This window comes from Oxyura jamaicensis, chromosome 3 (genome assembly GCF_011077185.1).
Source record: "Oxyura jamaicensis isolate SHBP4307 breed ruddy duck chromosome 3, BPBGC_Ojam_1.0, whole genome shotgun sequence".
Lineage (NCBI taxonomy): Eukaryota > Metazoa > Chordata > Aves > Anseriformes > Anatidae > Oxyura > Oxyura jamaicensis.
In genome coordinates this window covers 84,122,967-84,149,281 of record NC_048895.1, presented here as the reverse complement: position 1 = coordinate 84,149,281, position 26,315 = coordinate 84,122,967, and the positions used below count along the sequence as shown (strand labels likewise).

The window sequence follows — 26,315 nt, the reverse complement described above, 5'->3', positions numbered from 1 at the left end:
ACTCACTGTTAGGACATCTGAAATTAATTATTTCACAGAATTTTAAGTCATACAGGACTGTGAAATGAACTTCTGTGATGATGTATGACTCATTGCTTTGCATTGTATTACCCTTGTATGCAGCCAAATACATTTTTTGACTAAAACATACTTTCAGAAGAAATAAATTTGATTCAAAGGTGATTATTCTCCCCTTCTCTTGAAGGTTTCATTTCAGCAGTAGTGCTCAGTGTTGTGCCTTGTTTCCGTTTCAGGTATGTCCAGTTTCATCTTCCAAACATTAGTTCCTTTGAACTTTTTCTCCACGATATTGAAGACCACAGCAGTACCTACATTTTGCTCCCAGTGAAGATATATACATAAAATAACTGTTATCCCTCAGGCCTCACTTTTTTCTTCTCTTTAAATAACTAAGTAAACATTTTGTTCAGCTCTGAAGTATTTTTGCGACTCTTATGCATTTTCATGACTCATTTTTTTTAATGAGGATTCTTTGCTGTTGTCTGAGACTTACCAGCACTGTACATGAAAATAAAATTGTCTCTTGACTCCTACTCCCTAATCACCTGACTTTTACATGAGGGTTGAATAATTTCCTTTGGCAATAACATCACTGCTTTGAGTTTTCTGTCCTTAAAATCCATACAAATCTCAGCATTTTCCAGGTTAGAGCCAAGATGTGAAGCTACAAGACAAGGTATAGCTTGTCTTTGTCATGTCTAAAAGTTTAATTTGGTCTACTAGGCAATCCAGATTACTGTATATATGAATGCCCTACCCTAAACCGTATTCACCATTACCACTTTGCTGATCTTCATATCATCCCCACATTAATCTGTGGTAAAAAGACAATCAACACAACTGATCTTAACAGTTTATATGCCTTAACATCGATTCACAATGAAACCTACTAGAAATAATAATGATTCCTTATTGTTATCCTTCAGTGCAATTTTTTTAACATGATGTCATGCATTAGTCAATTAAATTATAAGGCTTACATACAGTTTATCTGTGTGCTTATTTCTCTTAAAAAACCCTCCATCAAATGGCATCAAGCTTGCTTAAGTATTTATACTTAAATATGTTAAAAAGACAAAATAACTGATACTTTTTATATTTCTATTCATTTTCCATTGAGCAATACCACATTTTACTTTATTTTTCTCATTGTTGACCTGGTTGACCATTCTGTAATTACCTCATTCTGGTTGCTTTTTGAACACTGACAAAATAATGTTAGTATTACTTAGTTTCTCCAGAATTTCCTGGAAATCCCCAATAGAACAGGATCACCTGTTTTACAACTTCCAGATACAAATTATTTGAGTTTACTGATTTTAAAATAGTTATTTTACCTAAGTGCTTTTTAATGTTCTCCTTTTTTACCTACATATATATATATATGAATATGATTCAGCTTGGATATGTGAATATGGATATATAATTCTTCTTTACTGAGTAGAAGAATCTATTTAAAATGTTTTCATTTAATGCACTCTCAGTTTATGGTCTTGACCTTTTACTACAACTATATACCTACCATTTTGCCTGTACCATAGGATCACAGAATAATTCAAGTTGGAGGTCTGTAGTCCAACCTCCTGCTTAAAGGAGTACGGTCAGTCCATCCCTACGCCAATATATATTTGTTTATTTAGCTTTATTACTGGCCTTGTAATTTACTGGCCTTGCAAATTATTGTTCTTTATTACTGTCCTCAGAGCTAGAGCAAACTCCTTGGACTACGAAAGCAATCTCCGTTACTTATTGGATCTTTTTCCCCTTTGACATCCTCTGCAATTTATGTAACTGAATCATATTAAAGGTAAGAAAGATTCCTGTATTCTCATGGTTTTTGCATTTATGTCCTTAGATTGGCAGTGAAAAAGTTCAGCAAAATCTGGACCATGCTTCCAAGTTGCAAAACTACTTATAGAATAGTCTCTGGTAGATTTCATGATTTAACTTATTAAAGAAGTTTTGTATTGCCGTTAAAAAATAAAAATAAAAAATAAATAAAAATGAACCAGTTATCTCTTTATATATTCAAGCAGTTGTGGTGGTTTTACCGTGCTAGGCAGTTGAACACCACAACCGCTCTCTCACTCCCCCTCCTCAGATGAGGAGGGGAAGAAGTAAAGGAAAGAACAACTCATGGGTTGAGATAAGGATGATTTAATTAAAGAGGGGAAAATATATATATATATATATATATATATATATATAATTAAGGAAATATTATTATTAATTAAACAATTCAACTAAAGGGAAAAAAAAGGGAAAGGGGAAAAGGGAGGGGGAAAGGGAATAACTAAACGAAACAAGTAAAGGCTATGTGGAAGTGCAGAGGAAAGAAATTACTCTCTACTTCCCACAAATGAGCGATGCTTGACCACGTCCTTGAAGCAGGGCCTCAACGCACGTAGCCGGTGTTCAGGAGGAGGACAGACGTTTTCGCAACGAGAGCCCACCCCTCCCCTCTTCTTCCTTTTTCCACCTTTTATTGCTGAGTGTGACATCATATGGTATGGAATATCCCTTTGGTTGGTTTAGGTCAGCTGCCCTGGTGATGTTTCTTTCTCACTTTTTTGCCCACCCCCTAGGAGGGTTAGAGAGAGTCCTGATGCTGTGCCAGCACTTCTCAGCAGCAGACACAACACTGGTGTGATACCACTGCTGTTCTAGCTACAAGTGCAGAGCGCAGCACTGTATGGGCTGCTGCAGGGAAAGTTAACATCCCAGCCAGACCCAGTACAGCAGTCTAAGAAAATGTATTTGCTGACTTTTTCAGGGTATTCTCTTATGACTTTTTCTCATATAAAGGGGCACTTTATGTAAAACATCAACCTGAAAATCTTTCCACAGAGAGTATTAGAAAGCATTTCATTTAAAATCATTTGATCCTTCAATCTTTAATACATAGTGACATTCACAAAATCACAGGTTAATATACGATCTCTGTAAATACACAAGGAAGGCTTTTGTTTAGTGGATGAGTCTTGAATACACCAATGACACCCTACTTCAAGGTAGGTAGTCCAGGTTTTCTGAATTAAAATATTTACTCTTCCCAAATGCAATTACTGTCCCTGACCCATAAGCAATCAAATTTAGGATAACAGCATGTGGACAGATTGCCAGGCAGTAATCTAGGGATTTGAACTCCCTGTATATTTGAAATACTCATTGGAATCTGCCTATGTGCCTGGTCTAACCCTGTGGTAAAAGGGAGCTTGCTGAGGGGTGATCTATTTTGCCACGTTCTTCGGAGATCAAACCAGACAGTAATGCATGGTAACACAGGCAATTAGGGACAGGTGATGCATTGTAAAGTCATGCCCTACCTTAGCCCACAGTAACTGTCTGATACGTTCATATCTTCAATTAACCTGCCTGGTATTGATATGAGACCACACTTGGTTTCTTCTTAGAAAACATGTAAGATAAAGACTAAGGCAAAACCAGGTGTGATACTGGTTCCTCTGCCAGTTTAAAAACTGTGGGATTTTTAGGCATAGTAATTCAGATTCCAATGTAACAGTCAACAGGGGGTGTAATGGTTTAGTATGTGAGAAAATTTTACTAGATCTGTCTAAATTTGGGTGAGAACTCGGAGCAGATTTTTTTAAGGTATCTTGTGGTTTTAGGGAAGAAGTGCCATAAATCAAGTATCCGGATACCATGCATTCAGTACAAAATGAGACATTTTACGTATTTTATTTTAATTTAATTTAATTTAATTTATTTTTGACAAAATAGGAAATATAATAGGAAATAGGAAATAAAATAGGAAATGTTTCATAGAGAGCTCACAGTTTTATATAAGACATTGGATATTTTCAACCAGGAATGTTTGATTCTTTCAGTTTAAGACAAACAGTAAAGATTTACCTCCTTAACCACTTAGAATATGTTGGATTTGAAGACTACAGTGAATAATTTACTATTCCTACTTTGATAAGATTTTTTTTTTTTTTTTTAATTTCACTTCTATGGTCTTAAGTTATCATTTATTTTTGGTATGAATAACATTGGTGAGTAAGACAACTTTCATTTGTAATCTGTTTTTCTAAGGCATTTTTTCAAAGCATTGTTTTACAGTTTTATATGAAAGAGTTGGTACAAAGGTATGAGACATGCCTATATTGTTTAGTGGCTGTATAAGCAGCAGTACCTATAAACATTAAAGATTTATGCTTTATCTCTGTTTTCTTTACAAAAACAACAGAGATCATCTGTTGAAGCCTCTTTCTACATCTGTGGGGTAGTTTTCTTTTACATCACGCATTGCTAGGTCAGATTAACGGCTAATTCAAACGTATCCCAGTCATGTCCTCTGTCCAGGGGTTTTCTCTCAGCTAGCTCAGTCCTCAGTCTTTGCCAGTATCTTATTCAATGCTCAGGCCATCTTTAGAGGGTTCAGTATTTTCTGAACATCTACTGGAGTTTCAGATATTAATGGTTAACATTTTTCAACATAATTCATAATATAATGTTAAGCTTGAAGGGTTTCTGAAAGCTGTCTTTATTTAGAAGGCAGTCCTTGCAGTGTTTTCTTGATAATAAACCATCTTCCTTTTTGACAGTCAAGATATATCATTTGGTCATAATTAAATTCCCTTCCTACTGCCAACAGGCACAAGCATTTCATGCTAGTTTTAATGCAGTCTATATAAGCATACACTACAGCTTCCTTTGGCTACATCAGCATAGGAAATAATTCACTGAGAATGAAGTCAAGTGCTAATGTCCTGCTAAGTGATTACTGTAGCTAATCAAATTTGCCTAGTGTGTATGAACTGGCTGGCACAGGTAGTGTCAAAATGTCAACTTTACATACCTACCTGAGGTTACTTCAGCTTTGAAGGCTATGTTATTAGCAGTTTTAAGATCATTTGCTCACTTAAGGTCTCATAATCTTTGAATTTACACTTTGCAAGGACATAAGGAAAAAAAAAAAAAAAAAAAAAAAAGACAATGGAGTGGTTTCTCTCCTAGATGACATCAGAAATGTGCACTGCTGCACTGCCACAATGACTCCTCTTCTTTTGTTCCCATATTTTTCTCCCTTGGGAGAAATCCTCTTGTGATGCAATCCTGTAAGTACTGAACAACTGGTTATTCTCTTTGCTTTTTTAAAAAATGTTTAGTTTTGTCTTACCTCTGGATAACTAATTCATGCCCAGTGAAAAAAACAGGTGTTACTGCAAGACCACACCAAGATCTTGGAGTCGCCCTGGCAAGTTTAGACCCCAGGTTGCATTCCTAGTATCTCAGTTTATCCTCCACATCTCTGCCCACAAATGAGATGCATGGCAGCAACACTGGCAAGTAAAAGTAAAATCTGGCTAGCTCAGGTAACCCTCGCATTGATAACAGTAAAATCAGCAGTAGCGTGGGTTATACAATGACAGCATAATATGTTGATTACTGGCCCACACTGTGCTGCCATGTCTCCATTGCTAATTTTACCTCTGCTTATTAAATTAAAGCTAAGTTGTGCATGTCTATTCATGCTGCTCACACTCCCATTGAAAGCAGGATGGACAGAACGCTCATCTCTTTTTATCAGTACCATGTGTCTGGACATTTGCTAATTGTTAATTTCAGCTCTCATACCTTTCATTAAATAATTCTTGGTGGTTAGTTCCTTTGTGCTATTAAGCTCTGGTTGCTTTTTGAGTAACCTCCTTTCTTGAGAAACCTTGGGAGGAGGTGTTGCTTCAGTGAGTTAACACCAGCACGCTTTGCTACCCAAGCAATGGTTCCTTTCCTAATTTTCTGCTGCATTCATACCCCACCAATTAGAGAATTATGCAGGTTGGCACGCAAGATCTGATTCCCAAGGAAGTAACCTGATTTTTCATTGTCTGCCTTCTGCAGACCTGTCAGGACAGAAGAGAGGAACTGGCTCTGTGCAAAATCAGGATCATATGTTAAGTTACAGTCAGATTCTTGAGAAGCAAGCAATAGTTTTTATCAGACAGCCTGTTTAGCCTGTACAGTGCCATGTATTGTAGGTATTCCTTAAAAATGATATTTGGGTACAAAAAAAAATAATAATCAAAACAAAACAACAAAAAACAGCAAGAGCATGGAAATCATGCAAGACAGTGTACAGCTTCATAGCTCAGCAGTTCTGGACAGAGTGTGGGAGTCCACATTGCTCTCTGTTACTGCCCTTGGAAAGCAGTTTCAATAACCAGGTTAAAATTAAGAGCTCTCAGAAGGGTGTCCTGAGGTGGATGTTTTGGCTCTCTTGCTGCTATTTACAGCTGCAATAAAAATCAATTATATATTTATTCCTAGTAATAAGATATTAAAGTACACCTCACTTTTAGCAAATTCAGATTCTTATTTATTTATTTATTTTCTTTTAAGTATCTCTTGAGGCTCAATTCTGGGCAATCTGCCTAGAAGCAGCTTCCACTATCGTTCTTTCATTGTGTCAACTTGAACCACATTCAAAAAGATTAGGTCTTTTTGTGGGAAAACATCATCCAGTATCATTATTTCAGCCCTTTTTAATACCTTATTACTGGGGACCAGACTTTGAACTTGAGCTTGAATTTTAATGTTTTTTAGAAGCAGCATTGAAGCAATTTTGCATCTTCAGTTTCCTTCTGTTTTGCTGAAGTTTAAAACATTTTTTTTTCTGTTCCAGCTGTGTAAACAATTATTAATATTTCAAATTTTACTGTTCTTCCCTGTTCACATGAGCTCCTACTATGGAAACAGAAAAGCTCTTAACTTCAATTTCCTGAAAGATATTCCAGAAATAGCCAAAGAAACATCCAGTTCCCATAAATGCTTACTCTTCAGTTGATCAAAGTTTTCCTTTATCCTTAAATGAAGTAGGAAAATAAGCCTTAATTTAAAATCTATCACAGTTTAAAACTCAGAGAGAAGCTATTTATTAATGTTCTTATCAACTACAACCAAACTACAAATTCCAACTCAAGGGAACTACTATTTTGAAGAAAGTAAACCTAGGAAAATAATTGCACAGCAGAGAAAATCAAAGAAAAAGTTTTCTACACTGTGCACGTTGTGGAATGAAATGTTGATGAGATTATTTGGTTGTATTGGTAATTAAAATCCAATCTAGGTAACTTCAGTTTGAGCAGCATCCACAAGCAGGTATTTTTCTGAGACAGGCATGAAGAGTTTACATATTGGGGTATCTTCCTCTCTGCCAAGGCCTGATTAATTCCTATTCTACATATGATTAGAAATAACAGGGTCCATTTTCTCAACAATACTAATGAACAGTAATTACAATGTACCTCCGAAGAGTATTCACGACGTTATTATCAAGATGATGCAACACAAACCTGACTTATCTCTGTGGTACTAGAATCTGTTGTTTCTGCATGCAATTTTAGTAATAACTCTAAATGAATATTATGGTATGATTATATTATTATTTCTTGTTCAGCTTCATAAATAAAATTCATTCAATTTTCTAATTTTCTCCCTGTTTTTTTTTTTGTTTTTTTTTTGTTTTTTTTTTTTTTTTGCCAACTACTGATTTTTTTAATGTTTTTTCAAACTCTTTCCAAATTGTAAGTACTTTTTTTTTGGTAACATGGTAATCAGGAGCCTCAGTAACACTTTTCATGCAGTCTGTCCAGTGATGTTAAGAAAATAGGCAAGTCTGAATCTGATCTCTCTGCTAATTCTGGCAGCAAATGTGTTTGAATTTGTGTTCCTGACATCCTGGCTGAAATTACAGGCTTCTCTGTTAGTAGGTCACTAATTTGTTGTAGACTTTTGGTTTGTGTATGCTCAGAGTTCATCTACCACCACATCAAAATCCTGTTGAAATGAGCACATGAACAAATGCTTAGCCTGGTTGGAGTCTTCCACTTACGCTAAGGGTGAGACAAATGCTAAATGCTGCATTTGAGTTGTTTTCACATGGTTATTGGTAAAAGCAATGAGAACTTTCAATATAGGAATGAATTTATCCACTGCTAGGGATGGGAGATTATTTGATAGTAATTGGCCTGGATGTTTTGACCACATTATTGAGACAAGAGGTGAACCAATCTAAGAGATTCCCTTCATCCCACTGCCAGAGGATACATTTCCTTTAAAAGGCAATAAAAGGGAATATGTATTTGAACTGCGTCATTTCAGCTGAGCATCCCATTTTCACTGGGACTGAAGAGGTATGCTCCATTCTTTATCTTAGCTACAAAAACAGGGACCTCCAACAGAAGAGCAAGGAAGGGATGAAAAACAAGATGTGTGGGAGCTTGTCTGTCAGAGTCCTTACATGTTTAAAACTACAGTTGCTTTTGTGTTGCTGTTATGAAATACTTATGTCCTTGTATAACATTATCTATACTACCCTAGCAATTTTACTGACTGCCCACTTAGCTGTTCTTTTTGAATGCTTCTGTCTTTTTCTCATCATTTTCTTTTCTGTTCTAGTTCTATTTTGTGTTCACCTAAGGCCGTTATATCTTACTTCTGTTCCAATTCCTTTCATTCACTTACCCCTTAAACTAATATTTTATTTACTTCCTTCTTAAGACCAACACTAAAGGTGAAGTTTGGTGAGAAGTACAATCTCTGTGGCATATTAATACATTGTTTGGATGTATTGATAATTCAGAGGGTGGAGTATTAATAATGATTGGCTACTTAAGTAAATTTCGAACTCTATTTCTTCCAGTCATGAGGGGACACTTCATTCCAGTACAAATATATTATTATTTATGCAATAATGACAATAACTGCATTTGCATGCTTATTATAGTATCTTCCACATGGGGAACTACAGTAATTACAAGTGCATAATTATCATCACTTTTCATAGATAAGGAAGAAGAAAGAAAGCAAAGCCCTGGGACTTCACTAAACACCAGTAGGATGGTAGAAGACTTATAGAGAAAAGGCAAGAAAAAAAAAAAAAAAAAAAAAAAGAAGTGGATTTTCATCACCTAGGTTTTTATAAAGATGTTGAAAAGGGATGCTGGGAAAAGAGGTGGCTGCCAAGTCACATCTGGCATAGATGTGGGGAGGTACTTACTCCCGAGGGGCAGAGAAAGTGTTCTGATCTGCTGGTTTAGTGCCTGAAGGCCTGATCCTTCCTAGTTTTGTTGGACCTTGACTGTACCATCTTGATGCTGCCCAAAAAGACTTGCTATGCAATCCTCCCCAAGGACCTTCTACTTCTCTTGGTCTGTTCTTTTTCCAAGCAGGTAATATCTGGAAAACCAACACTTTTTATTATTATTATTATTATTATTTTTCCCGGCATTTAATGTCATATTTCTGTGGACTTATAGAAGCTGCATATGAAAACAGTATGATAGGAATTGACTTTGTGTTTAAATACTTAGTCACTTCATGTTCCTTCAGTTACAAGTAACATTTTAGATTATCTAAATCTAGAATTTGCCATCACTTTTTCAGGACAGGTCAAAACTATATGTGGTATCTACTTTTGTTTTTCACTGGTTGTGGTAAAGCAGTCATCAAATGAGTCAATTACAATTGTCTCAGCTGCACAATTTGTAGACATGGTGGTTTAATACCAGCAGGTACTGAGCAACCCCACCACCCTCTCACTCCCCCTCCTCAGCAGAACAGGAAGAGACAAGATGATGAAAGAAAGCTCGTGGGTTGAGCTAAGGACAGTAATTGGGAGAGGTAACAGGCAAAACATGGACTACATGTTGCCAAAGAGTAATCATTGTTGAGAAGTTTTGTTGTTGTAATGTGGTAAAGGGACGAGGTGTGGAATGGGAGCAAATTGTCCACCTTTGTCGTTGTTGTGGTATTATGTTGACTTTGGTTAGAGGAATTATTTTCTTGCTGTTAGTATTTGTGAAGATTGTGTATGAATGTTTATGAATGTATATTTTAATGATAGTACTTAAATATGTTTTTCAGAGAGACAAGGGGTGGAATTAGGTTTACATTGCAAGGGTTTGGTGGTGGGGGTCTTCAAGGGTTGTTTCTGTGAGCAGAGCCCAGCAGCTGCCCCATGTCAGATTAGAGCCAGCTCCAGCCAGTTCCAAAAGGGACCTGCTGCTGGCCAGAGCCGAGCCATGAGTGACCCTGGGTGGGCCTCTAGGAGAGAAGATTTAAGGAAGGGAAAAAAACCAACTGCTGTGTGACAGCATCTGGGAGACTGACGAGTGAGAACCAGCCCTGCAGACCCCAAGGCCAGTGCAGCCGGAGGGCAGGAGGTGCTCCAGGCAGGCAGCAGCAGTTCCCCTGCGGGCTGTGGAGAGGCCCCTGGTGGAGCAGGCTGTCCCCCTGCAGCCCATGGGTCCCACACGGAGCAGATCTCCATGCTGCAGCCCGTGGAGGAGCCCCCGGTGGAGCAGGTGGATGTGGCCTGGAGGAGGCTGCGGCCCATGGAGAGTCCCCGCAGGAGCAGGCCCCGGGCCGGAGCTGCAGCCCATGGAGAGGAGCCCACGCAGGAGCAGGGGGGATGGGGGTGCTGCTGCCCACCCATGGGGGACCCGTGCTGGGGCAGTTTGCTCCTGGGGGATGGACCCCGTGGGACAGAGCCACATAGGAGCAGGGGCAGAGAGTGACCGAGAAGGAGTGGTGGAGACGAAGTGTCAGGGACTGGCCGCAGCCCCCATTCCCCATTCTCCTGCACTGCTCAGGAGGACGAAGTAGAAGAGAGTGGGTGGAAGGTGGTTTTAGTTTGCTTTTAGTTCTTACTGCCCTAGTTTGTTATCAATAAAGAATAAATTACATTAATCTCCCTATGCCGAATCTGTTTTGCCTGTGATGGTGATCATTGAGTGATCTCCCTGTCCTTGACTCAACCTTTGAGTTTTTTTTCATTGCACTTCCTCGCCCTGCTCTGTGGAGGAGGAGGAGTGAGAGAGTGGCGTGGTGGTGCTGAGCTACCTACCAGTGTGAAACCACCATAGCAGTGTATCTCCCAACCTTCTTAAGACCCCACACAGGGCCCTATACAGTGCATAACATAATTGAGACAATGAAAAGAAAAGACGTAGCTCATGTTATGGAGATGCATCTTCATAGGAGGAAGTTCAATCAATTTTTAAATTGCGAGTTGGAGTTAAATGCAGTCACATGGAGTGGTGAATTAACAGAAACAAGTCTGTAGCTTATTTTCTCTGCAGGGTCCTCTGATCTAACAGTGAACACATGTGGTTTGGTATTTATATTTTTGTTTTAGACACTGAAAGAAGAAGTGTTTGATACCAGAGCCATAAGTCATATTACAGCTATAATGGTGATTGCTGTTTAGATGTCTCTTACACCTCTTTTGAAAGGTATATGTTAAAATGAATGATGAACATTATTGCATTATGGCCGCCTACTCTTTCAGATACTCTAATAATGCAGTGAACGATGGTAAGGTAATAACTTTAGGTCTTGATCTGGCATCATCAAGTGCATCTTTTACTCATTCACATTCTTAAATTTACTACTTTGAGTTGCCCAAGTAAAACTCATTGTACTCAGTTCTTTCTGATATTCCAAGTATGTTCTCCAGAACCTAACAGTAGCAAAGTCTCAAGTCAGTCAATTATGAAGAAATACGTGAAGAATAGATGTTCAGCAAACTGACGTTTCAGATTTACTCTACTGGAAGGCATTCACAGGTCATGCTTCTCTGACCCCACCTCTTATTTTCATTACAAAACTAAATTCCATACTCTTGGAACTTTCCAAGCAAGCTATGAAAAATAGTAAAAATTTCTCTAACCCAGCTTAAGCTAATCACACAAACCCAATGCAGTCCAAAGGCTGTACAGAAGAATGCCACGTGCAAACTAGAATGTGCTGCTTCTCAGGCAGGTTTCAGAAGACCATTCTATTACAATCATGTCTTTTCTGAAATGGACCCAGTTCATGTCCAGCTGGACATGGACCCAAATGTGGGCAGATAAGATCGTAGCTTGTAGTTATCTGACTAATCTTCCATAACTGGCCCCTTCTGCCAAGCCTTTAATCACAGAATTAGTTACCAAGTAGTCAGTATTATCTAGTTTTACAGGTCAAAACTCATACTTCGTTATTCCACTAATTAGCAGCCAAACAATTTTGGTAGGTTTATCGCTGTCAATATATAATATCTGGAATCTTTAGAAATATTCAGGAAGGAACTTATGCAGTAAACATGGCAGCTGTACCATCTTTAGCTGCTATAAGATGGACACTCAAAAACAGTGTCCTTTCCCCAAAATTTCCAATATATATATATATACATATACATAAACACAACATGTTTTTTCTCTTCTTTTTATATGAATATCTGTCAGAACCTATGGATCCAGCATGACCTAAAGTTCTGAACCTGCACAGCACTTGTTCACGTGATTTCTCAACTCCGTTCTTTTGCATTTATTTCCAGCCCACATGAATCTGTAACTCAGTCTGGTCAAATATGAAGTAAGCTGCTCAACAGCACCAGCTGGATCTGATGAAATAGATGTGTGCAGCTGGGTATTATCCTCCCACTGAAGGTACCACAACTTATATATCAACAGTGATTTCCTGTGTGGCCTCATACATACATTGTATTTCACACATAACAGAACAAAACATAGGAGAACTCCACTTGAAAAGTCATCCAAGGCGGATTAGTAATTATGCAGTATGTAGATGAGTAGTCACCTAATATTTGTTGTAGTCAGTGCCAAGCTGTAGAAGATGACATTATAATAGGTCTACAATTATCACCGTTTGAAGTGGGTATGTATAATAACACACTTTTCCTCAGAGGTTACTGCAGCCAAAGGAGTTCCAAAGAAATCCTCAAATGAGAAAGTTCTTAAAGTGCTGGAATTGTTATCAGGATCTCTGGGACTGATGCCTACACCTGTTCCATGAATCCTGTATGACATAAGCTATGCTGCCTACTTTCCCATGTCTTCATTTTCCAGTTTAAAATGTGAATAATAATTCTCAGCTTTATATAGGTGTTTTCAGAGATTTCCAAGGTATTCTCTTGGAATGGCAATGCACAGAAAAGCATCTGAAAACAGTCACTGAGAGGATGAGAATGCATGTTAGGCCTGTGTAGCAAGTCATTGTTGAGATACATAGGTTGCCTTGTTATTTCCAAGGGGAGCAAGTTAAAATATGGAAAGTGGGTAATCAGCTGAACTAAAGCCATTCCATTTTTAGCCTAAAATAAAATACAGGCCCTCCAGCGCAAAAGCATATCCACAAAGGCAGAAGGCTAGTAACAAACTAGGTTAGGGCATACAGCAGAGGACAGGATGAGGAGAAATGGCATTGCTTGTGGAAGCAAGCAGTTTAGAAAGAATTCGCTTTGCCTTATTTAATTGACTGTGAGTTACATGTTCAGACTAACACAAGTGAAGACATCCTCTCAACTATCAGCAGAGAGAAAGAAAGATACCTCCTGAGAATGCCTTTGCTGTCTGCGGACTGGAAGGATGTTGGATTAGGCAGGCTTTCCTGCTCTGACTGCAAAGGGAATATGTGCTTTGACTAGCTACCTACCTTTTAGGTAGCTCAAAGGAGGAGAAATAACACTGCCCTTATGGTTGTTATGTTTTTAACAGTAGCCAAAAGCTTAATGCTAGCAGTTGTTTCAAATTGCAATAATGAACAAGCAGATGTTGCACCACCACATGAGTAAAGATGTGTTTCAAATTTCTTTATTATAAAAGCAGTATAATTAACCCTATCTTTTACATAGCTCTCTCTTGTGCAACTCCTAGCTGTTTCTTGGCAAGTAGCAGAGGTTTACATCCAGAATAAGCAACTTGCTTGATACATTTTGAGTATTATTTGAGACTTAGCATTTAAGGAGCAAAATGGAAAGAGAAGAACAAAGAAAGAAAAAGAGCAGAAAGTGGGAGAAGAAGAAACGTATAGACTTATGTAAGGGGTAAGAAGACTCGTCAGAAATTAGTTTTCTGATTCCACAGGAAATAGATGCTGTGAAGAAACAAACCTGAAAGAATAAAGCTTTGTAGGATAAGACCTGTGTTTTCCAAACAATAAAGAATGCTGATTGATTCTTGAACACCACGGATGCCTCTCCTGAGACCTGTGGATTCACACTGTTCAAGGTGGAAAGGACCATTGGATTATCCAGCCTGATCTCTTCTTAGCACAGCTTAGATATTTTCACGTAGCAGCCCAGAATATTGATCAGAGTAAGTTATGCTTAAATATAACATATTTTACAACAAGCTTTATCTTGAAGATGTCAAAAGCAGAAAAAAAAAAAAAAACTATGAATTCCTTTCCAGAGCTTTTCCAGAGCTTGCCTGTATTCAAATCTGGTATATCTGGTACCATTACCCAAGTGATCTCATATGTGGAGGTTTTCCTGATATGGTTACAGACCTGCTTTTGCGCTTGTAAGATCGCAGTTCACAGAAGATGCTCTTTCCAAAATATTCCCCTTCAAATATCTATGAAATTTCTCTATTTTTCGCATAACTTCCCCATAAACACATGCGAGATCCAGCCACCTTTCACAGCGCTCTCTGTAGCTTTCACCATCTTATCACAGTTATTCATGTTCAGCAATTTCTTATGTCACATTCACTGGATTCCTATGTCCTGCAGTTAGCTTAACCTCAGGTCAGGGCCAAGTCATTTGCCTGCAGCATTAACACCATCTTGGTATCAACTTTACTGGCAGCCGTTTCATATTCATCTCCATATCACCAATATAATACCCAAAATAGATCACAGTTAGAACCAGTCCCTGAAGCATCCTTTTGAAATGAACAGCACAAACATTTCTTATTGACACATCCTTTTGTGGATCTGTTGATTGAGTCCGTTTCTAAATTGTTATTTTGTGTGTACACATCTGTGCATTTTACTGATTTTCAGCCCCAAATGGTACCTATCAGACAACACAGAATCCAGGTCAATGGTTCTCATTGTTTTAGTGATTGAACATGTCTGTCAGTAAAGAATAAAGTATATTGTAAAAGTCCAATCACAAAGCACGCATCAGATCTGTGAATGAACAAACACTATGGAACAAGATCCACTGATACAAATAACTATTGTTCTCTCTTCCTTATTCATTAAAAAATAAACAAAACCAATTAATTACACATAAAGCTTGAAGTAGTCAATAATGACAAGTAGTGTGTCATGGAAACAAAACAGCTAGGAGGAATGGGAATATCTGTTATTCTTGCTGCTGAAAATGTTAATGCTTTGTTAATTAACCACTTATTTTCAGATCAATTTCTCAGTTGTTGAGGTGACTCTGCCATCTAGAATATTTGTTTGCTTCTTCTTGTGGACATCTGTAGTTTGGAGTAATGCATCAACAGCCAGGACAAGTCGGCATGCTCCCAGTAAATAAAGATTTCATCAAATACTCAGCAGGGCTCTCTCCAAATGCACTTTTAACCAAAACAGCTACACTGAATGTCTGCCAGTAGTTGTAATCAATAAACCACCATCTCTTTTCTTTAGCTCATCACCTCATACCAGAGACACGGAATTTCAAATATCAGCTCAAGAAAATGAGTTGGTTGCTGCCAAATTTTCAGCTAGAAGAGGACAGCCCTTCTCTTATATGCATTTCAGAAAATTTCATAGTGTGTTATAAAGACTTCCTCAACATTTGAAAAATCTTTTGCAATTCCCTTGCATTTGCCACACTTGGATTTGCAATACGATTATCCAAACAGATAAAAAGTCTTACCATATGATCAAGTATTTAAAACAATGAAACAGGATTTGCCTGATGTAACTCTTTACAAAAGACTGACATCTCCTTTTGTTCGTCATCCATCTTTTTTCTTCATCACATCCTTGTTTTTATGATTTGCATGTGACTTTTGTCATTCAAACTGGTATCACCTTCAGGTGAAGATGTCAGGTGCTGCAGTTCTTAGATTCCCTGTACACCCATGACATTATAATGAATAACATGCATAAACATTTATAAACAAGCAAGCAATGGTTCCACCATCAAACCAAACACCACACATTATATATTTCCTTGAAGAGTACTATACCGAGGCTTCTTTATTTTTTTCTGTTGATATTACAGCCTTTCTTTCTCTGACCCCTTTCCCTCTTTGCCTTTTTAAAATTATTATTAATATTATTTATTTATTTATTTTATTATTATTTTTTTCCTCCCAGGGGCCTGTTCTGTCTTCTTTCTCCCATTCATTTCAGTTTTGCTAGGATTCTTTCGACATAGTACCCTGGTTGCTTATCACAGCTACAGAACTCAGATGACCACCCTTTTCAGCATTATTCACCAGAACAATAGGCAATATGGGGAAAAAAAAAAAAAAAAAAAAAATCACCTCGCATCTTAGCTAAAAGTTGTAACTCCTCTGTGCTTGGAGAAAACAGACATCTCCACAGGATGATCCATCAGAGCCCGAAACAAGTATTTGGACTCAAATTTCTCTCTTGAAATGCCTCTTCCCTTTCTCTGCTGAGTGAACTTTTATCATTACATTAGACAAGATGTTTATGTTTTAGATGAATACAAGACGAGCAAGATTAACTTCAATTAAAAGCCAGTTTAGGTATTATGCTATTAAAGTCACATGGGGACTGCATAGAAAGCTAATGGTAAGTAGTAGGCTATTAAATTAATATGGCATATATATAGATAGAGGGAGAGAATATGTCTCAGTGCTTTTTATGAAGCGTGTAAACAATCTTGTAAATATTGTGAGCATCAGAAGAGCCACACTGGCTAAAAAGGAGACAGTAACTAACGAGTCCCTGCAGAAGGTAAACTCGGAGAGGCCGAACTGTTCTAGTTAGTGCTTTTGCAGCGCTGTAATCCAACTGCAAGGGGAAAGGGGCAGCTGCCTTTAGGGAAGCGCTGCCTTTAGCAGCCTTAGGCACGCTGCAGATAACGAGCTGCGCTTATCAACCAGCTTATGGGGAATCCGTCTGAGAAAAAGGTAACGGGAAGGCGCGATCTTAAGGAGACGGTCAGGACGCGCAGTGCAGACACCGTGTTAGAGGTAAGTGAGGCTTCACAGAGCATTTACTGCTTGGAACTGCTTTCAGATGTATTTTATCTTTGCGCTGCCTCATTTCTGTGCTTTGAACTTTGTATACATGGCCTCAGTGCGCGCAGCTCGTACTCTCTGGGGGCATTCGGGATTACAATAGCGACCGGCGCCATGACAGCGCCCCCTCAGCGCACCGCCGGGTAACGGCGCATAACGGCCCCACCGCGCGGCGCGAACGGAGGGGAGCGGGGCGGGGCCGCGGCCGCTGTGGGCGGGGCCTCAGCTATCTCCCTCCAATAGGAAGGCGCGCTTCCGATGTTTTTGCCCACCGCCGGCCAATCAGCGGCCGCGGGGAGATTCAAACGGGGAGCGGCGCGCGCGGCCTAAGCCCGGCCGGGAGCGGGCGGCGGCGGCAGCGGCTGAGGTGAGTGCGGGGGGGCGGCCGCTGGGGGCCCCGGCGCTCGGTGTGGGGAGGGGGGGAAGGGGCCGCGGGGAGGGGGCCTCACGGCTGGGTCGTGCCCGTGAGGCCTCGGAGCTCGGGGCTTTATTTATTAAATATACTTTTTTTTTTTTTTTTTTTGATAGGATTGGGGAGAAGCTTCAGGAAATGGCGAGTTTCTGTGTGGTTTGGGGAACGTAGAGGCAGGGTAAGGGAAAGGTTAGGCCGGCTGCGCTGGGGAGCAAGGGTAGGAGGGAGTCACCGAGCCTGACTAGCCGGTAACTGACCGCTAACCGCGGAACCCGGCCTTGCAACCAGGGCCGTGGAGGGAGCTGAGGTCGGGGAGGATTGCAAGGGGTTAGGGCCGTCACCTGCTTCCAGATTTGGTTCCACAGGCAGTTACCAATTCAGCTTAACTCTTCCTAGGAGTAGCTTTTCTTAATATCCGCCCAGAGTAACAAAACGGACAGAATTTCTTCCATATTCCTACCATTACAATTTTATTCTCTGACCCAAAACATGTATCTTTGAGAAGGAGCATTTGCTTTCATGATTTCCGGTGTGCTTTAAGCAAGCTCAGCAGCTTGTAAGCTTGTATCTGTTTCTTCAGGGTTACAGTAAAGAGTAGGCTCTGCTTTGACGTCTGCAGAACAAGTGGGTAAATAACAGATAATGTCACGCCTTTCTGAAGGTTGGCTGTGTGTTATCACATGCTTCTGTTCTTTTGTGCATTGGACAGCTGGCAAGATCTCGAGGGCAGGAACTCTTTTGCACGTAACTGTCTGTGTAATAGTTCCTAGCAGTCAAGAAGGGTTAGAGTAATGCTATAGTGTTTAAGCAATGTTGATATAACTGCACTTGGAAAGGATTATGGGGATAGCTCTGCTTTCTGTAACTGGCTAACTGATGCTGTTTTCTGGACTACCAGCAAGTATAGGATTAAACAGTGGAAAGTATTGAAATACTAGCCTGAATACATGAATAAAATAATGCAAGTGCTGTAGAAGATCAAGGCTATTGAGAGTTTCCCCCTGCTGTTTGTGTGGGATCTTTCTGCATGTAGGAAGGGCAAAACAGCTTAAATATAAGGGGGTGCCAGAAAACACCCAAGCTAGTAAAGTCCCTGATGTAGTGGGAGAGCTGGCATTTTTCTTCTCCTGCAAAGAGGACTTGACTCAGTTATTCATCTCAGTCTCTTAGCAAAAATTTTAATTAGGCCATAGAAACAGAGCTAGACATCTGTTTAAGATAATAGCTGGAGCCACAGTGATTGGGCAGCACAGAACTGGTAGGTAACAGGATGACATGGATGCCTTTTTGTAGGCTGCCTGATTCACTTGCAGGAAAAAGCCAGGTAGGTTCCTGAGCATTGCTTAAAATCCTGGCTGTTCTCAACAATTCATTAGATAGACAGATGCAGTATTTTGATAGCTTCCAGGAGCAGGAAGAGGGTACTTTTTCATTCAGAGATCAAGAAGGATTTTCATACTTCCTCATTGTATTTCAGTAAAAACAGCACCTGGCTCTGTTCAGAAATGGCATGCCACAGCACATCTATTTCAAGGCTGGAGGCTATTATTTCTCTGGAGTATTAATAAACATTATTGGGTGTATTACATGTGGAATCCTGTCACTAACCCATACTGTCACTTCACCCACTTACAGCACATACTACTCTTCTAGTTTCTGTCTTTTGGCTTCTTACTGGGTCTGTATGAGGTGTTAAAAATTACTGCTATGCTTTTTTAGAGGTGGTTTTATCTTCCCAACCTCTGCATCCATGTTCTCCCTCCTCCTTGCTTCCTTGTCCCTGACCTTCTTTCTGGTGTGGCTTTTCTAGATCTTGGATGTGCTGCCATGCAGGCATTGCAGTTAGAAGCTCAGTTCCTAGTGAGCATGCTTATAACTGCATGTTGGTATTTTAGGTCTTTATCATCTCATCAAATTTTGAACACACTTTGCACAAATTCATGGCAAATGCTATCTGAAAAAGTAATCATGCAGTGGATTAAGCCAAAACAAGACTCTGAATACTTGCTTATGATTGATCTTGGGTGTGAGTGGAAAGATTAGTTGCAAATCATGACAATGCTCAGGTGATTATGATTTTAGTATATCTTTCATCTGTAAATGTCCTATATAGCAGGCACACCTGGAAGTACTTGCTCTTAGTACAAGAGTAATTTTTGACTTTCTGCTGTTTAGTAGTCTTGTTACTAATTAGTTTTCATTAAAAGAAATCAATAAAATTAATATGTCTGTGAAGCTGTGAAGATGAAGCAAGCTTGCAGGATGTACTGATACTGATTTACTTCTTGATGTGTAATCACTTATTTTTTTGTTACTTAGGAACTTCTTCAGGATGGAGAGCTACATTTCTTGCCTTTGCTGGATTCTTGGGATCATCTGAAGTAATCTCACCCTTATCCAAGTTAACTTCTTGACAGAGCATATCCATTCTTCAAGAGACAATTATTCTGTATTGTACACATTGAACCTTCTTCAGTTAAGAAGCCACATATCAGAAATGTAAGTTTGTTGTCTTGTTGACATTTAAGATCATATTTATATAGAGGATGATTTTTTGTCAGCTATATTTGGCAACTTGTCACCAGAAAAATAATACCTTTATATTGGTGAGGAAAACATAAGTACTGTGCTTTTTATAATGAAAAAAATAAAAATTACCAGGGAATCATTAGCAATTACAGGTGTAATGAGATCATACTACTACCATATGAGGTAAATTTCAGATTTCTTGGTGTTTAAGGTTATTTAAGGTTTGGTTTCAAAAAGATGACTTTATCCATGCTTAAAGGGAATGGGTACAGTTCAAGGACAGATCTTTCAAGGATATCCTCACCTATAAAGAGGAGATCTGAGTTTCTGTAGCCCCTTCTACTGTATTAATCAAGAGCAAAACTGCAATGGCTACCAAAATCTTCCTTGTGAAGAGAATATCATTCTCCCTGTGAAGTAAATGCCATCTTTGGAGCAGCATGTGAATACTCTTTGCTACAGTAATCACCTATGTCATTTTTAGTGATGTAATCCCCAAAAGATGAGATGGTTTACAGAGGTGATCTCAGAACAGCTGAAGATAATTCTTCTCTATGCAGTGTGGAGAGGAATGAGTATTAAAGGAAGTTGCAAATGAGCCCTCAAGTTAGATTTCTGTTCAATGTACTTTACTGCTGAAGAAAAAGGAGGGGAGGGTTCTCTTAATCTTGCTCAGTGAAATTTTGATTTTTCAGATAGGATTGATTTTAGCTTTCATGTCTCTTAGCTTTCACACTACTTTCTGTATAATTTTGCTTACATATCTGGTGATTGCTTGCTTCTGTTCTTCTTTGACCACTGAAAACACTTTTTATAAAGGAAGGGTTCATTTTAGAACTTTGATTTTTCTTGCTTTTCTGCAAAGATACTACAATGTGCATGTCTTTAACACAAGTTTACTTGTATAAGTAAATTGACAAAGTCTTAATATCTGCTGGTTGAGTCTCAATCTGCAAAATATGCATGAGGGACTCTCCCATGGTAGTTCCAATTAAGGTCAACTGCAACAGGGTTTTTCTAAATCTAAAACTTCACTGGTTTCACCTTGTGTCTCTAGATGGAGGAGGAGGAGGATCTAAGTGAACGGGGATTGCCACGAATTGCTTCAATCATGAGTAGAGTTAGAGACCTGAAAAACAAATACAGAAATGAAGACAATATCACAGATGAACTCAACTGTACTAAAATCTCAGCTGATACAACAGGTATGTGTTTCCATTGATATCTGTTGTATGCCTGATCTTAACCTGGGCTTAAGTCCATGTTCTCCTTGTTTTTAGGAACTGTTATTCTAATCTAGTATTTAAAAAAATTGTCTTGTATGAAAGCTTCTAAAGTGTTTTTATTCAAAACACTGCAATTTTAATATCTCCTGTTTTTCTTTCAGATAACTCTGGAACAGTTAATCAAATAATGATGACAAATAACCCAGAAGACTGGCTGTCTTTTTTACTTAGGCTGGAGAAAAAGGGTATTCCTCATATGGATGTTAGTACACTGAACAGACTCATTGGTCGCTACAGTCAAGCAGTAACTGCGTTACCTGCAGAAAAGCATAGTGAAGATGAGAAGTATGCTCGCATCCTTGTGAGATTTGCTGAGTTGAAAGCGTAAGTGTGAATCTTCTATTTTCAATATAAGAACTCTCAACAATGACTTGAATTTTAATGATGTTAACAGGTTTTGTGTTAGTGTCTTCTGCAACAGATTTTTTTTATCAGCTGCTTGAAATTGAGCAGCTTTGGCTACACAGCTTCCTTAGTCTCCATAGTCCTTGCATTTATACTTGATGAAAAATTCTTCTTCAGAGCTATTTGATTTAGGGTTGTTGACACTTCTGGTCTGTATGTGTAAGGTAAAAGGGAAGATAGCATGAAACCACTCTTTCTCATTTCAGCTTTATATGTAAGCCCAAAAGAAACTATATGGATGAAATCTGATATGACTTCAATCTTTGGTATCTATAATCTGTGTATTAAACTGTATGTTTTAAGCTAGGATTATTTCCCTGGACTTTTGTAACTGTCTTGCTGTGGCTTTGAGGTAGACAACTTGCTATAATCTAATTCTAGCCAAACTCCAGCAGTCTCTCCTTGTCTAGGCTTCTTTCTCTATTACTATGAAAGTTGTATCCCAGCTACATTAAACACCTGTCTTATAATATCCTTCAGTACTTTAATAATTTATGAAGACAGTTCTGATTGTAGTTTATTGCTTTATCTGGTGCAAATTTATGCAGTATGTTCAGATGTTTTCAGATGTAATTTGGGTCAGGATCATTACATATGCATTGACCTTTTTTGGTAAGGAGTTCTTCTGTCACCTGCTATATAGCTAGTGAATATAGCTAGTAATTCTTGTTTATTGTATATTCTCCTATTTGGTCCTTTTTGGCAGGTGGCTTGAACTTGCAGTATGTTCTACTTTATCTGTAGTGTCATCTGCATGGGTTTTAATTTATTAGTGGTTACTTCCATTGCATGGTTTTAGTAATCCGCTGAATCTACTGTGAGAAAGTTAAGAGAATAATGACCTGTGAATCCATAGTGTTTTGAAAATGGTGTTATTTGGCTAAATGTTGGGAGTAAAGCATGTATTCTGAAAAGATGTCCAGCTTTTAAAGATATGGAGAGATGGTGTTCTTTTTTTGATGGTTAGTTGCTTTTTATCAGAGCAGAAGTTGTGTGATAGAGGCTTTGGGCTTACTTTCTCTAACTTCCATTCCAAAATGTTGATTCGATCCTATTACCAAGTAACATCTGTCTCATGTAGAGTAGGAGTTTAACTTTGGAAAGATTTCCCTACCTTCCTAATGACTCTTAAAACTTCTGGACCTCTTTCCACTTCATATTTAAAAAGTGACTTTGAAGGTATGGATACTGGAACTTTGTTCAGTGTTCTGTGTATTGTATTGCAAAAAGCAAAGCTGAAGGCACAGTCAGTAGCCTGTTCAACTAGAATGCATACTAAGTTTTTGTTTCAGCATCCCACTGGAATTTGCTAGCTGCTTCACTGCTACAGTATTCGGGAATGCCTTCTTGGGAGTAGCCCAAGTATCTTATTTTGCTATTAAAATGTCCTGTCAATAGCTATACTAAAATACCCTCCACTTTGATAACCAGTGTTACCTATGGAATCTACCTACAGTTCAGGTCCACTCTGATTTTTTTTGCTTTATCTCTCAGTTGGTGAATAGCTTTGTTTCCTGACTTTTTATTGTATTATTATAAAAAGGTAAACAACCCCTCTCACTCTTAAAAAAAAGTGCCTGCTAAAATCTGGCATCAATCCTAATGGAATCTTGCTAGAAGTCTCCCTAAATGATTGTTCCTCACTTGAAAATTACTTCCATAGATTATCCAATTCTTACTTAATGAGTAAGCATTAGCTTATAATAATGGAGATTGGCCTATACTATTAAGAGTAAACTTTGTTATTTTAAATTATAAATTTATAAATAATTTATATGAAGCTGTGTATGAATTACATGTATAATGTCACCAGAACATGAAATTGCTTTTGACTGAACAGACAAAAACCCAACCCTGCAGCCAGTGTTGCTTGTCTACAATTCCTGGTGATGGAGTTATTCAATGAGAGGTAATTTGAGTGTAGGATGTCAGTGTTTGCTCAGTGCTTGCAGTTTCCTTTGCCTGATCTTTCAGATTCCCCTGTTCCTGGCTGTCAGTTTGTCTTGTACTGTCTAGTTTCTCTGAGCTAGTTCCTGTTAAAGAACCTTATGACTTTCTAAAATATTTCTGATTTTTCTTAGCTACTGTGAATAAATTAACTCCTTGATATATAGGTACTCTGGTGGTGGTGCCTTTGGGAGAAGAAAGGTGCCCCTTGGCAATGTTCTTATTTCTGTTCTTGTGAATTTTCTACTTAACATCAGAAGCCAGACAGGAGCATCACAAACTTTAAGAGCAGGCAGTGACCAACAATTTGAGACCTCAGTGTCTATGTGCACCAACACTGGGTTCTTCCAATCAAAATTGGGTTCTGTCATTCTTGGCTCTGGGCCTGGCTTAGCATGGACTCTTTTCTTGCTGTAGCCTGACCATGCTAAAACCTTTTGACCTATTACAATGCTGAAGTTTTTTGGAAAAAAAAGTATGTTCTCTGAAACAGGCAAAGGTATAGCCAACTGCATCTGTGAATTGATTGCACATGGCATTAACCATGCCAGGCCTGCCTTCTGGTTGTAATACAGTGCCACCAAGTGTGTGGCACTCGGTCCCTGTTACTAACAGTAGGTCCTGTTCTGCTTATTGCTATCAAAGACTGTTGCTTCCCACAGAAACAACCTTTGACATGGGTTTGTGAAAGTGAATTAATGTGTTCAAGGCTGATTTTTGTTACCTCTGACTTTGCCTGTGAATGGGTTCTTCTATACCTATCCCACTGCTCTGGATCATTAAAGCTGAGTGTATTAAACATACTGGGCAGTAGTAACACGCCCTAAACTCTGATGGAGACTTTGCTAATTTTCAATATAACTACCATTCCATGGACTTCTACTCAAAGTGCATTCTACTTAGCTTTGTGATGTGTTTTTCATACTTCTTAAGCTGTTGTTTAATTTGTTGTTTCTCCGTCCATACTTTTAAGTACTTCACTTTGAACCAGGGTGAAATTTTAGGAGAAATGTCTGTTCTTGATTGTAGAGTTTGCTAACTAATGTAATGTGGAATCATTTGGATAATTAGATAATCTGGAATACTACATATGTTTCTCAGGGCAAACATTTTTCCACACAAATTCTCAAGCAAATACGCCTCCCTCTTTTTCAGCCTCCTCAGTGGGAGTGGATGCAGCTAGAATAATGCTAGTGGACTAACAAAATCCAGAGATAATTCTCTGGATAGCATCAGCATGTGGCTTGGAAAGGTGTTAGGGAGTGTTTTGAGGGGAAAGTAGCTCTGTATTCTTTGTCACTGCTGATATTGTTCATTTAAAATGAGTCCATGGCCTTTTCAGATTTGAGTACATTCTAGTTTTTTGGGAAGGTTCAGTTTTATTTTTCAGTTATTAGCTTTCTAAAGATTGTTTATCTGTACTTATGGTTCTGAGGAACAGGAAGAACTTCAGCTATATATAGATTGCTTCTCCAGAATTACCTGAAGCAATCTCCAAGCACATGGAACTTGATTTTTGATAGTCAGGTTCTTCATTCTGTAACTAGCCTTGTGCTGTCTTTACAGTCTTCAAGATCCTGAGGAAGCACGGGACCAATTTCATCTGGCCAGACTGAATTGCAAGAAATTTGCTTTTGTGCATGTGGCTTTTGCACAGTTTGAGCTATCACAAGGTGTGTAGAAAAACTTTGGTGTTGCTGTTCTTTGGTTTTAAGTTGTTTTTTTTTGCTATGCTACATGTTCTGCGAGGAAATTGAGTAATAAATCATAAAATGAAAAACCTGTCTTTTCGCTTATGATAGAGACTTAATTAGAATTTGTCTTCACTTTTAATGAAAATATGCACAGTTCTTAGTTTTTTCCTTTTTTAGAAATAATTGTCAAACAAGATGAAAACTGGCATTGATTTTTAAGCATAGGTGTTATTGGCAGGTGTGAGTGAGTCTCTTGGTGGGGTGAAAAATTATGGGCAAATCTGGTAATTTCCCCTTTATCTTCAGCTTGCTTGTGGAAGAGACTCGCCCTCCAAAAAGCAACCGATGCTTTTTAAAATTGTAATACCCAAAGCGATAAATGCGATCTGGTCAAATTAAACTTCCCTTCTGCCACTCAGGTTCTTCAGTAGCTGGCAATTGGGTTTTCTTTTTGTTTTCCTGTTCCACTGTTGACCTTTTGTGCTGGGACAGCAGAGATGAATGATGTTGGTTCATAATTGCACTAGACTTCTCTGTCACAGATGCTGAGCACCAGTGGGGTGGGTGGACAGTTGTGGTGCAGATTTGTCAGTGTTAAAAATATAATAGTCTTTGTCACTTGTACTGCTATGTTTTAGGCAAGTCATTCTGATATGAGGGTAACATTTTCTTAAATCTGGCTCACTTCTTCAAGGTATGCCTGAACTGTCTGTCCTTGAGATGAGACATTTGAGATGAATTCATTTATCCTGTTCCTTGGTGCACTACATCTGGCTTGGGTGCAGTTACTTGTCTCTAAGTGCTACATTTTTGATTTGTGATCGCTTAAAAGTGTCAATAACACAACTGTTTTAGCTTAACATTGCATGTTTCCAGCTGTGCCTCCCATACTTACATACTCAGTATGCTGAGGGTGGACAAGAGGACAGCTGACCTGAACTTAGTGGTATGCTGGGCCGGACAACATCATGCTCAGCAGTAAAAAGACAGTGGCTAGCTCATCCATGGTAGCAGTTGCTTGGAAAACGGGCTG

General features: G+C 38.7%; 1 protein-coding gene across 1 annotated transcript in view; it reads left to right on the top strand.

The window, feature by feature from the left end:
- Window positions 1-17,244: 17,244 nt before the first annotated feature.
- The window catches only part of TTK (TTK protein kinase), a 31,557-nt gene continuing 22,486 nt past the window's right edge, over window positions 17,245-26,315 (top strand). The window contains exons 1-5 of the mRNA XM_035322524.1: window positions 17,245-17,376; window positions 19,741-19,920; window positions 21,008-21,155; window positions 21,338-21,560; window positions 25,155-25,261. Coding sequence (XP_035178415.1) covers window positions 21,008-21,155; window positions 21,338-21,560; window positions 25,155-25,261 — 478 coding nt within the window. The 5' untranslated portion in view covers window positions 17,245-17,376; window positions 19,741-19,920. The remainder of the gene's footprint in view (window positions 17,377-19,740; window positions 19,921-21,007; window positions 21,156-21,337; window positions 21,561-25,154; window positions 25,262-26,315) is intronic.